The 13,126-nt window shown below is 45.7% G+C and overlaps 1 protein-coding gene across 1 annotated transcript; it reads right to left on the minus strand.

Annotated features, from left to right (window-relative positions):
- Window positions 1-453: 453 nt before the first annotated feature.
- Window positions 454-7,381, minus strand: DOLPP1 (dolichyldiphosphatase 1). The gene is made up of 8 exons (XM_029960579.1): window positions 7,347-7,381; window positions 6,303-6,456; window positions 4,618-4,702; window positions 4,251-4,350; window positions 3,304-3,402; window positions 1,892-2,020; window positions 1,270-1,359; window positions 454-824 (listed from the first exon to the last, which is right to left on the minus strand). Exons 1-8 carry the CDS (start codon window positions 7,379-7,381, stop codon window positions 788-790), a joined length of 729 nt encoding a protein of 242 aa, XP_029816439.1. The 3' UTR covers window positions 454-787.
- Between the last annotated feature and the right edge of the window lie 5,745 nt (window positions 7,382-13,126).

Here is a 13,126-nt window from a genome sequence, read left to right on the forward strand (position 1 = left end):
AAAAAAAATAAGAGTCAGTATATTTGTGTTTTTCCTTTGTTTTACACACACACTCCCCTTAATTGGTATCCATGCAGGCTTCCCTGCAGAACTGTCACTAGTGTTAAAAATCAGATCTTTATAGTCTGTCTTTCTGTCTGTACAAAGTGCAGTTGGAATTGATTTTTATCTCCCAAACTGGTTGCAGAAAGGAAAGTCTTCCTCTCCCTTCCATCTAGGTCACCCCATCCTAGTTCCCCTCCCTCCTAAGAAGTTTGTAAGAGTTAAAAGCCCTACTTAAACATGATCCACTTGAGATTAGTTTTGTCATCTTCTTCCAAAAAAGAAAAACCCGAACCAAAAAAAAAGAAAAAGGCAAAAAAAACCAGAACACACAATCAACACCTCACCCGCCCCAAAAACAATAGTTCCATTTAAAAAAATAAATAAATAGTGTGTATATTTCATGCTGAAAAAAAAAAAAAAAAGTCACAGAAAGGATTCATTTTTGGTTTTCCCTCCCCCGAACACGACACCAGGCATTTCCTCCCCCCTCCCCTGACGTAGACAGGATGGTACATTCGACCGGCAATGTGCATCTGTGTTGGAAATGAGCTTCTACTCCTGCACGGTCCCACATGCATCAGGGAGCAATCCAGCTTAGCTGCTAAAGCAGAGCAAAGGCTTTCAGGTTTTTGGGTATGGTCCCTGCCTGTTCCTTTGGTCCGTCTGTTTAAAGGCTCCTTTGCTGCTCCCAGGTCTCTGCTCTTGTGTGTCTCCGTTAAAACTCTGGTCCCGCCTTCCCACGTCACTGGAGCTTCGTTCCCAGCTTGCGCTGTCTGTTCCTGCAACGACAACACGGGGGGACAGGTGAGACAGGGGACACCACCCCTGTTGGGGATAAAACCAACCAAACCAGCGGGAAAACACAGGAGGATTAAAGGAAGGCCCTGCTGAGCTCCACACAAAACTAAAGCTGCGCCCGACATACCCTACAGGGAGATCAGCCCCTCCCAGTCCTAAACATCCACCCCATCTCCAGTGTACACAGCATTATAAACAACTGCCTGCAAACACCAGAGAGCTGAAATAATGCTTAGATGAAACATTCTTAAGTCCCACACTCCCTAGATTCACCTCTCAGATGCAGCTGTTAACCCACAACTTGGTATTTTTCTTTACTCTGTGCTATTCTACCCACGGCAGTGGCTACGTATCAGAAAATTAATTAATAACTGCATCTAATGAGTCAAACCAGCAACAGCTCCTCCATCCCCCGACAAAACTCACCTTGCTTCTGCTCTTGTGACTGTGTACTCAAACCACAGGATGTTGGGAATGAGGCTGGTGTCTCGGATTAAAAAGAACTCTGAAATTGGCCTGAAAACAGAGAAGGTGGGGGAAAGGGGGAAATAATTAGACTTTCTCCACCATGATTTTGATTTAACAAAAAAACAACCAAAACAAAAAGAAAAAGGCACAAAATATGCTCCAGAATTAACAGTACTATCCTATCACTTCAGGCTGGGAAAAAGATTCTTCATTACATTTAATCAAAAGCTCTTTTCTTTCCTTATACAATATTTCCAGACTATATCACATGTAAATGGCTTTGCAATTTTACTAGGTCATTAGACATTCATTAAGAAAGGTCTGTTCTGCTTGCAAAGCTCCTCCAGCACTCTGCCACACCTCTCAGCTTTAGCAGGGCTTTACAAACGTAGCAGTTGATTAAATTCCCTCTCTTCCCCACCCTTAAATCGAGGACATATGATCCTTTGTATAAGCATGCACAAGAAAACATGGAGGAACAAGTAGGTTACACAACAGTCAGTATGCAAAACTGGGACAGAGCCCAGGAATTCTCATTTCTAACATCTGTAACAAGCCTGCACAGAATAAAGAGCCTTACCATGCAGCTATCCTCGGGAAGAGAGGAGTTAGGATCTCTTGTGTGAAGGCAAACCAGGCTATGGCCATAATGCTTCCTGCCACACCTCCATATAGGACTTGGCTCCAGGTGTGGTAAAGCAAATAAACCCTGCAGTGGAAGAAAAGAGTCACCAGACAGGCTTTAAAACAAGAGGAGGCAAGGCTCGAGAGCTGAGGTTCCACTGGACTCGCAGATGCTGTGAGTAAATTATCCTGCAGATGTTAAAAGTGGGTATCTTTTTTCAAAAAAAGCTGGCAAAAATACTGGGGGGAAAAAAACTGGGAAAAACTCTTCCCTGCTACAGCAGTTTCAGCTTAGAGCACATCTACTTTGAGCTTAACTCAATAACACTCCACATTCTTCTTCATCTATCCTGATCAGGTGAGGAACTGTTACTGTTGGTTCCTCCCCAGGAGACTTCCAAAGCCAGTAACAAGGTAAGTCCCCTCCAAGCCACCAAAACTGGGGCTTGAAGGCTTTTAAGAACATGGACAGCATTTTTGCTGTGATTTTGGTGCTCTCCAACGTAACAGGCACGAAGGCTGCACAGCTCACTGGGACTGCAGCCATCCAGAAAGCTGCACTGTTTGCCTGTTATCTGTGTGCACAAGCTACATTCAAAATTCTTTTCACCCATATATCATAAAGCCATTATGATCATCTTATCTGACCCTCTGCCTAGCACAGGCCACTTGATTTCCTCCGATTTTTTTTTTTAATTAGACTACATACCTGTTATGAATTTAAAATAATCAGTAATAAGGAATCAGCTGTAGTGTACAGTCAACTGTGCCAACAGGTAATTACTTTCCTGTGAAAGACATGGCCCTATTTCTAGCTTGAATTTATCTGTTTTCCAATCACTGGAGCTCACTTGATATTTGTGGTGTGTGCATACAATTGTTTTTTTAAATCCACTAAAGGGGGGAAAAAAAACATGATCAAATTTTGTTTTCTTTATTCATCTTAATACAAATCTTGCAAGTCAAACAGCTATAAATGTTTTGATTAACTAATGCTCAAGCAAAACAATCAGATTGATCAACTGTAGCGATCCATGTGCTGCAGAGGCTGCTGTGCCAAGGCATGGGGCAATGATTCCACGATTAGTGCTGGAAAGAGGGTGAGGCAGTGAGGCTGGAGCATGGGAATGGAGCCCATAGGGAATTGGTACAAGCTCAGCTGATTTGGGGGTTTATAAATGCTTCTGTGAAGCACCACACATGCAGCACCTTTGCTTATTGGAAGGGTCTCGTGGAAAGCAACTTCCATAAAGCTCCGACTTGTACAGTGCAGTCGAGAATCAGGTCAGAAAAGCAGGATAAGGAATGACAGGGCTGTGACAAGCCACGGGACTGTGTGAGAGCATAAGACAAACAGTTGCTCCATACCTACTATATGAGACTAGCAAAGCCACTGTGACGAGGCAGATGGACAGCACATGTCGCCATAGTAAATCCAGAAACCTCGCATTGTTTGTTTGGTGCATTCTGAAAGAGATGGAGAGCCATTAGCACAGGGCAGGGAGCTGGGCAGGCCTTACCTCTGTCCTCACTCCCTTGGGGACCCTAGGAAAGTCCTACTCCAGTGGGGCCATGGGTAGCTCGACCCCATCCCAGCAGCAACCTGTCCCATGGCAGCAGTTACAGAGCAGCCAGAGAGCCACTCGTGTGTCTCTCCAGCTGTCAACAGGGATTGCTGTGGTGGAAGGCAGAATGCTCACAGTTACTGCAGCTGGTGTGAGAGGCACATGCTGAGCATATGCAACAGGGAGCCAAGACATCAGAGTCCCTCCATCACCCACACAGCCAGGAGGGACTGTGAGTTTTGTCTTCCTCCACACGTGGAGCCACAAGGCAGAGCCATGCCCCAGCAGGAACCTCAGGAAAGCACAGCCCAGCATGTAAACCCAGTCCTTGGAAATGGAGGTGAACTAAAAGGTCATGCAAGTGGGCAACAGATATTACCTAAAAGATTGCAGATGACCCCACTGACAAACTGAGTAGACACATGAGAAAGCAGCTCTTCTTTCCTCCTCCCTATTCTCCCCCTCTTCCCTCACACTGGGGGATCATCATAGCTTAGAAAAAGAAAACTGGGAGACCTGTACCCCAACAGGTAAAAGGAGGCCCACCCACACCCTCCAGTTTTCAGCCTTGATAACTCCAGCCCTACATTCAGATGGGGACAGACATGCTCCATCCACCCAGGCCACAGTAAATTGTGCAGGGCCTCAGATTTGATTCCTTTATCCCACTCAAGTGGCACCCAGCAAGGGAGACACATATTTCAGGTGTTTCAACATATTAACAGCCAAAACCTGACTTGGAATTTTTACCTTAAATAAAGGAACAGAAAGGAATAGACAGAGAAAAACCACATGAATTGGGAGTGGCTGGACGGCATCCCATATTTTGTGGTCACTGTTGAATGGGCTTCTGGGAAGAGAAGAAGAAAGAGTGTGGTCAAGGTCTACTCTGTACCCAGCAGCTGGAACACTCCAGATGCGAAGCCAGAACACTCTGCTGGAACATGTGCACATAGTTCACAGGACACATCCCTGCTCAGATGGCTCTACCAGCCTTCCTACATCCAAACATACAAAACCAACATGAGGCAAAGGGGAAAATACCCTCCAACCCCTCACAGTCAGCATTCCACTCAGAACTCCACTGACACCACGACACCCACGGTCCATTCCCTACCTTCACACGGCCGAGGCTCCCGGATTACATTTTTTATTAACCAGTTCACTCCCTCGTTGAACACCAGCCCTCCCAAGAAAGAGATCTGTGAAGGCAAGACAGCTCTGTCACCCCCTCTAAAAGACCCTTCCACTTACCAGGCTCTCTCTGTTGACAAAACCCCAAACATTATGTTTCTAATTTTCTTTTTTGACTACTAGAGTTAAAACAGCTTCCAAATTCACTATGTGAGGAAGGAAAGCACTTATTTTTCAGCTCACTTTGTGTATTTGGCAACACTTTGTGTATATGCAGCTTTTCAGCAGATGACACAGAATGAGACACAAATGACACTGTACAGCACTTCTGCCAGGACATTTCCACCAGCAAGTGTAGAAAGTGGCATTTTTTTAACAGGGCAGGTTTTTGGGGATTGGCTTTTCCGGATGACCAACAGGGGGAGTGCAGACACTGTTATTTGGGTAAATAGCTTAAAATAAAGGTGACTTTTTAGGCTTTCTGTCTTTTCCCTCTATGCCTATTTTCATCTTGAAGTTGCTGTCTTCAGTTTGAAATGGATTCACATTCTGAGCTAAGCCAGGCTGGTAGCATTTATTTTTACTCTTTAATTCCACAGCCCATACACCTTCCCTAAATTAGTCCTGCTGCTGTGATCAGATTCCCAGCTGGTGATGACACTCTGCCTCCTTAACACTCAGTCCCATTCCAGATGACAAAGGAATTTTTCACTCCATATCCTGAGCCCTGGGTCAGGCAGTGTCTCTCTCCAGCTCAATGGTGACTTCCCACACGAAGAACCAGGAATCAACCTCCACAATTGTCTCCTTACCAACACCTAACAAGTCCCTGTATAAACCCATAAATCTGTTCAAGAGTTACTCCAGCTCATTCTCTCTTTTGGGTCAACAAGAGACTCTTAGGTTGCCAAAACTTAACAGCTGCCTTTCCTAGTTAGAAGGCCCATTCCCAGGTCCCTCAAGCCACTGGTTCCCATGACACCGTGGCCCTGTATTAGAAATCTGCTGTCAAAACCCTTTCAGTGGCCCCTATTTTATCTGTTTACTGAGGGTAAATGTTACAAGAGGTTTATACAGAATTTATCCATGACACTGATTCCCAACTACCTTTCAGAGCAGACAGAAAGCATTACATGTTACAAGAATTCGGACAGAAGAAAGCCTCTTCAGTCCCTGGTATTCAATTCACAGTTGAGAAGCAGCCCTTAAAGACAGATCCACTCCCCTGGGAATCTGTAGGTTTTATTTTGTATCCCCTTTTCCATCTCAGTAGTTCTAAGAAAGTACATCCTCCTGAGTTACACACACCATTTCCCAAATATGCTGCCCAGCTTGCAGGAACCTACTAAGTGCTATGATCCTACTGGATCTTGGGAGTGTTCCCACTCTGCAAACAGCATTCTTTACTTCCTCAGACATCTCCCTCGATGGTTTTGGACAGATCATGTACAAAACACACCACAGAGCAACAGAGAAATCAGCAAAGGCTGAGCAGCCTTTTAACCTGGTACTGGTGCTAAGTGTCTCCTGCTGTTCTGTGACAGGAAGATGCCTTACCTAGGCTTGCACTTTAAAGAGAGAAAAACAAGTGTGAACACAGCAGCACCAGGTGACAAAGGAAGAGGCTTTAGTCATAAGGAGAGGCTGGGAAGGGAGAGAAGGACTCACCGTGTGAAGCTCTCTCTTGAATATGATGAGTGTTACAAAGCCAACAATAATGAATATTGGACCAAGACTCAAATAAGCTAAAAGCTGACCAGAGAAATCACCTGGGGAAACAAACAAGAGACACAAATCAGTTTGAACTTCACAGGTAACTTGCCTGCCACCAGAGCATGGCCCAGCTGGAGCCCTGGATCACTGGGAGCAGAGGGGCAAACCTGGGTTGCAGAGTGACCCGGAGGAGCCAAGGCAAGGAGACAGCAGTGCTCACATGCAGGCTCAAAATCAGGGATGAGAGGAGCCTGGCATCCTTCAGCAGAGTTTGCTGCCACCCAATTTACAACAGTGACCACAGGTGTGGGCCCAGAGGCACTTCAACATAAGCACAAGCTGCTGCAAAAGAGGCAGCATCTTTCCCTCCCCCTCATTCATTTTGCCTCCCTATGCCAGCAATTACCAGCAAACACTCCCCAAACAAATCCTTTCCCATTCCCTTACTAAAATGGGTTCATTTTCAGCTGGATCAGCTTCCTAATCTGTCTCACCATGTGTCTGCACGAACACTAGCATTAGCAAAATGGGGAGGAAATAAATAGCTAAACAGAGCAGGAGATAACAGGGAAATAAAGGAGACTCTGCCTTTTTAACCAGTAGCCCCCTTGTATGACACAGAAGGGGCTTTGAGCCTCCAAACCAAATAACTAATGGTCTAGTTGTCCCCGAGGGAGAATCAGGGAGCAGCAGTGAGACCTTGCAAGAGGTCATAAGATCCCTCAAAAACTTTATCCTGAACGATCCCAGACACAGAAGTGGGCAGCAACAGTAAAGAGCAGCTGTGTGTTTAGATCCATGTTTCTCTTGCCTCTCTTCCCAGAAAAGGGACACACACAGAAGCATTTTGAGAGAAGATGGCAGCGTGAATTCCAGGGAAACACAAGAATCAGCAATTCATATCAGAAGAGTGAGAACTGTCTACCTGAGAATCTTTAAAGATAGAAGTCACCACAAACCCACTGTATGAACCCAGAGAGCAACTAAAGACATGGGTACTTTGTGTACTGGTTCTGAGACCAGATCCTCTCCATCCCATCACTAAACACAAAAAGATCAGCCTCCACACAAATTTATCCTTCCTCTCTCCTCTCTAAAGGAAACAGGATGCCTCTGCAAGGCTGAGCATTGGACTCATTCCTAGATCAATTCCACTGCAAGATACTGAGTCTCCCCAGCCCACGCACCCACATTTTAAAGCAGCACTTGGTAGAAAGGACTTTAACCTCAGCCTCTCAGTGCTGGGACTGATAAAGAAGTTATTGCCCTGCTACAACAAAGTTCATGCTGCTGATGTTATTGCCACATAGCTGTGGCTACACCAGGTACAGTGCACGGAAGCCTCTGGAATCCCAGACTCTAGGTTAGATTTGGGAACCAGCAACAGCATCAGCAAGGATTACTAGCAGGAGTGTTAGTCTGCACCAGTGAAATTGGGAAGACTTGGAGGACAAAATACCCAAGCACACTGAGCTTTCACTGAAGTGAGGTTCTATTTTGGTTTTAACCTCAGAAGCATCGGAAGACTCTGAATTTGAAACTTTTCCTGCACCATATGGCAGGTTTGCCTCACATCAGGTGGGTTCCAAATGCTTCCAAAGCAGAACAGCAACGGATTTGTGGCAGCACAAAGAGGATGCGACAGGATCAGTTACCTGGCAATTGAAAATCAAGCCCCTTATGGTTTTACATAAATCAGAAACTCTCAACAAAATGAATCCCATCTTCAAGGAATTCATGAGACAAAGCACCAGACAATCAAACTACCCCAGAAGCCTTAGGAATACTTTCCAATAGTCTCACTTTCAGCATTACCAACTGAAGAGAGCTCATCATCAAGGAATCACCACATTTCAGATCATTCACTCTGTTAACCCACAGTACATAAAAACTCAGCACTTCCAGACTAGAAGCTGTAATTTTGTCAAGTAGAAACCAAGTTAAAATTATTTATCTTGGGGGATTCTATTTCTTGTGCAGATGGTGGAGGGATACTTAAGCAAGTAGTCTTTTAATTTAAATAGGACCAGCAGTACCAAATTCATGATCCTCTGTTATGTCACGTGATAACATTCCCAATGAATCAAACCACCCAGACTGCACAACTCCCATTGATTCTGAACACCTGCCTCTCCAACTCTGCCTGGAAACACCCTGGACAACTGGGAAAACAGGAAAATTTCCTGTCATTCTGCAGAGAAAAGGTCTGGCCAGGTTTCTCTCCTTAAATTTGTCCCGTGTGAGAAGAGATCCAGAAAGTCCCAGAGTGCAGAACCAGAAACCATCACTCCCAGATGTTGCCTGCAAGCACCAAGTCCTTTATCAATCTTAACACAAAAGCTCCTCAAACATTTCAGGTGTCCATTTAGAGCGGAACAGACAGCATTAATCATACTTCATATTACTGTAGCTAACAGCAATTAAACAGGCACATCCTGAAGCCACTTTTTCTAGGGGAGGAGGCAGATAAATAGCTGAGCACTATCTGAAGGAGCTACACCAGCAGCCCACAAATGCCTGGCTGGATCAGCAGCTCCAGGCAGAGCTGCATTAACTAAACCAGCTCCGAAATGAGTGGAAATCCCCAGTGAAGGAGGCAGAGTGAGCTCTGAGAGCAAGGCCAGCGCTGATCACCGCACAGAGCTCCGGGGGCCTCCCAGCCTGATTACTGATGTCACTCCCATCTCCTCTCACGCTCCAGTGCGCTCCCAGACTTATTCCCAGGGAAAGGAGACGTGCAGGAGAGCCACGGTTTGAAGTCCAGTAAGATCTAGCAAGCAGAACTCCCCCCCTCTTTTTTTATAAAGATTAATTTTCCTTTATTTTACTAAGCTTGGGAATTTTAAAGCAATTCCTCCAACCGGTAAGAACAGAGACAAAACCTCTGCAAAAATGCAAAAGGAGAATCTATTTAATGTATACCTTGAGGTTTGTTTAGTTTTAAATTCTGCTTTTTTTACAGTCCAGCCTTCCCTGGACATCCTTGGGAGCTCCAAAAGCAAAAATACAGAAGGCAATAGCTCATTTTTGGGCAGCCAAGAGATAAATACGTGCAGCACTATACATAGCTCAGACACACAAGGCTATTTTTTTCAGCCTTCATTCAGCATCTACTTCTGCTCCAATTCAACATTTTACCCAGCATTCTTTCGGTGGAAATATCCGAGCTCCACCACATCAGCCTAACCTGTATAGGATGTAAAAATGTGAATCAACAGCCCCCAAACCACATCCTACCACAAGATTGAGCTTTGCCACCACCACTTCCTATTGAAGCATCTATTTGTGGCCCTGCTGCTGGTCGTGTGTTCTTGGCCAAGTGCATGTGTGCAAGTTGCACAGACAACACCCGGTGTATGTGTGTCATGGGCATTTACATCACTAAATATTCGTGCTCTAAGAGAGCCATTTCCTCAGCTTGCACACGTGGGACAGCAGAAATATCTTCAGGAGGCTTCAAATTATGGCATAAAGGCAGGAATCAGACACAACTTCTGCAGGGAGATTAAACATAAACCTCTGCATTAAAGCAGCCAAACAAGAGAGGGATCTGCTTCTTCCAACAGATACTGCTCAGCTATGGAATGAGCCCTGACTTGTGAGCTCCCACCCTGCACAGAATCACAGGAGGGTTATCAGAACAAACATTCCTATAGGAACAGCACGTGCTGACGCTGAACAGCAACACAAACTGCTGAGCCAAAGCACCCACACAGCCCCAGCACCTTTGCTCTGATGCACCTCTTCACCTCTGCACACCAGCCCCTCCAGCTCTGCCTGGCTGTAGGAAATAACTTGGGCAACTGGGAAAACGGGAAGATTCCCTGTCATTCTGCAGATAAAAGGTCTGATCAGGTTTGTCTCCTTAAAGAATTTGTCCACTGTGAGAAGAGGAGGTCCAGAAAGTCCCAGAGCTTTAAGAATCCCAGCTGCACTGAAGAGAGGAAGTTTTTTTCTTTTCTCCAAATAGTAATTAAAAAACCCAAACAAACCAGGAACTCAATGTTTCTCCAGTGAAACTCACCCTACAGACAGGAAGTTCCTGAAGATGAGTTTTAAGCCTGCAGCACAAAGTCATCCCATGCAAAGCAATGAATACGGGAAAAAACAACCCTAATTATACACATGACATGACAGGATTTAGTTCAGTTGTTATCAAACAAAATCCCTCAGACTCAGTGTGAGCCAATACCTTCAGAGTAGCATCCAGTGCTCTGCAGCAGTGAAAAAGGCAAGAAGAACATCTTTAAGAGCAAAACAGAAGTTACTGTTACAGCACTACAAAAATTTATTATGCAATTCTGGTGTCACAGCTAAAAAGGGAGAGCACACACAGGGAAGGCAAATTGAAAGAGGACAAAGATAAGTATGTGACAGCAGCCATTCAGAAAACATCAAATAACTCAGATTTTCAGCTTGAAAAGGAAAGCAGAGAATGTAACAGTTCCATAAAGTCATGAATTATATGGAGAAATGGACAGCAAACAATTGTTACCTCTCACTGCACATGAGAAGGAGAGCGTTTGATGGAATTACTGAGAAGTGAACTTAGAAAAGAAACAATAACCACATTAAGCTGCAAAGCTCAGTGCCAAAGATACTGTGAGATCCAAAGCGGAAATGGATTCAAGGAGCAATTAGACATACAGCTTTTATACATCCATCAAAGGACTTAACAGTCCTGATGCAATCACCAGCTCATTACTGGAAGGACATACAGAAGAAGGATTGTTCCTGCCTACCTGCCAGCAACCCAGCACTGCCAGATCATCCCTTGGTCTCACCAAAGTACAATTGCTGATAAGAAAAGCTTCAGGATCAAAAAATTCTGAAAGCAGCACCAGGCTGACATTTTTCCAGGCTGTCCTCTGCAGCAGCATGCTTTAGCACACTCAAGCAGCACTGCCATGGCTGGTTTCTTGTCCCTGTGTTTGATCCTGACATTCCCTAAGGGCAGTATTTCAGCTCTCCAAGATCCCATTCCTCAGACCAGTGTGCAGTTGATTACCACAACGTTCATCCGTTGTTCCTCATTTATTTTGCTCAAAGTGGACATCACAGAAAGCCCTGGAGAGCTGTGCAGCCACACAAGCAGTAAGGATGGGTTTGGTGTATCACTACTGATAAGGAAACACTAGATCAGGACAGGGAGGATCAGCACCCTTCTGGAGACACCTCTCCCCTTCACATTTACAAGAAGTAGCCCAAAACCAGGTTTTGTGTGGCAGGCACAAATCAGCAGTGACAGCTTTTTACCTGCTCACAGCGAGCGGGACTGTCACTCGTGGCAGATGAAAGCCGGGGTGGCAGCAGTTCTGTGCTGGAAGTCTTTAAAGACCTGAGATTTTAAGAGCTGGTTGCCACAGAGGCTCAGCAGCCTCAGGATCAGCCAAGAGCCAAAGCTTTTTGCCACACAGCAGTGCATGACATGCCAAGACAGCTTAATAATTTATGTTGGTAAAAGCAGGATCTATTTCTCGTTCTGACCCTCTCAGCAGCACGAGGCCACATTAACTCCACAGTGCTGAGCACGCTGCCAACATCATTATTTTATAAATATACATTATCTAGAAGCTTTATGGACCTGGACTTAAGCTGTACACAGGCAGAACGTAAACAGCTTTCTAAATAAAGTCAGAGCACTTTCCCCAAATCCAGGTAAAAGCATCAGACCTACCACCTTACTGCAAGTCATTTTTTCAGACCACAATGTAGTCTACCCAGACTTTAGTAAAGCCTTTGAAGCCATTTCCCACAGCATTCTCCTGCAGAACATCCATGGCTTGGGTGGTGCACTGTTCAGTGGGTAAAAAACTGGTTGATGGCTGGGCCCAGAGTGGTGGGGAATGGAGATAAATCCAGCAACACCTCTAAAACTAGGGGTGTTCCCCAGGGCTCAGGTTCTGTTTAATATCTTTATTAATGATCTGGATGAGGGGATGGAGAGCACTCTCAGGCAGTTCACAGATGACATCAAGTTGGGCAGGAATTTTGATCTGCTGGAGGGCAAGAAGGCTCTGCAGAGGGATCTGGACAGGCTGGATCCAGGGGTGAGACCAACTGTATGAGGCTTAGCAAGGCCAAGTGCTGGGTCCTGCACCTGGAGCACAAGAACCCCATGGAATACCCCAGTTTGGGGGAACAGTGGCTGGAAAGCTGGAAAAGGACCTGGGGGTGCTGTTTGACAGCAGCTGAACATAAGCCCATCTATGCCCAGGTGGGCAAGGCCAATGGTACCTGGGTTGTACCAGTAATGGTGTGGGCACAGAATCAGGGCAGTGACCATCCCCCTGTGCTGAGCACTGGTAAGGCACCACCTCCAATCTTAGGGTCAGTTTTGAGCCCCTCACAACAAGACACTGAAGGGCTGGAGCGTGTCCAGAGAAGGGATGGAGCTGGGGAAGGGTCTGGAGCACCAGGAGCAGCTGAGGGAGCTGGGGGGGCTCAGCCTGGAGAAAAGGAGGCTCAGGGGGGACCTTCTCACTCTCTGTAACTCCCTGAAGGGAAGGTAGAGCCAGGTGAGGGTCAGGTTGTGCTCCCAGGGAACAAGGGACAGGATGAGAGGAAACAGCCTCAAATTGGGCCAGGAGAGGTTCAGGTTGGATAGCAGGAAAAATTTCTTCACAGAAAGGGTTGTCCAGCCCTGCCACAGTGTCCATCCTCATCCACACATAACCCTCATCTCAGTGCTGATTTACCCCCCCACACAATCATCTCCTCCCTTTCCCTGTGTAAGACACTCTCAATGCAGAGAGAAAATAATCAAGTTATGTCACATT

The sequence above is a fragment of the Manacus vitellinus genome, unplaced genomic scaffold, assembly GCF_001715985.3.
Source record: "Manacus vitellinus isolate BGI_N305 unplaced genomic scaffold, ASM171598v3 scaffold_27_pilon, whole genome shotgun sequence".
Lineage (NCBI taxonomy): Eukaryota > Metazoa > Chordata > Aves > Passeriformes > Pipridae > Manacus > Manacus vitellinus.

Excerpts from the sequence above, each read along its gene's own strand:
- DOLPP1 (XM_029960579.1), bottom strand. The coding sequence starts at position 7,381 with ATGGAGAGGATCTGGTCTCAGAACCAGTACACAAA. Across the intron at positions 4,703-6,302 it reads TCAAGAGAGAGCTTCACACG|ATCTCTTTCTTGGGAGGGCT; the intron begins GTGAGTCCTTCT and ends TTGCCTTCACAG. Across the intron at positions 1,360-1,891 it reads TTCCCGAGGATAGCTGCATG|GCCAATTTCAGAGTTCTTTT; the intron begins GTAAGGCTCTTT and ends CTCTGTTTTCAG.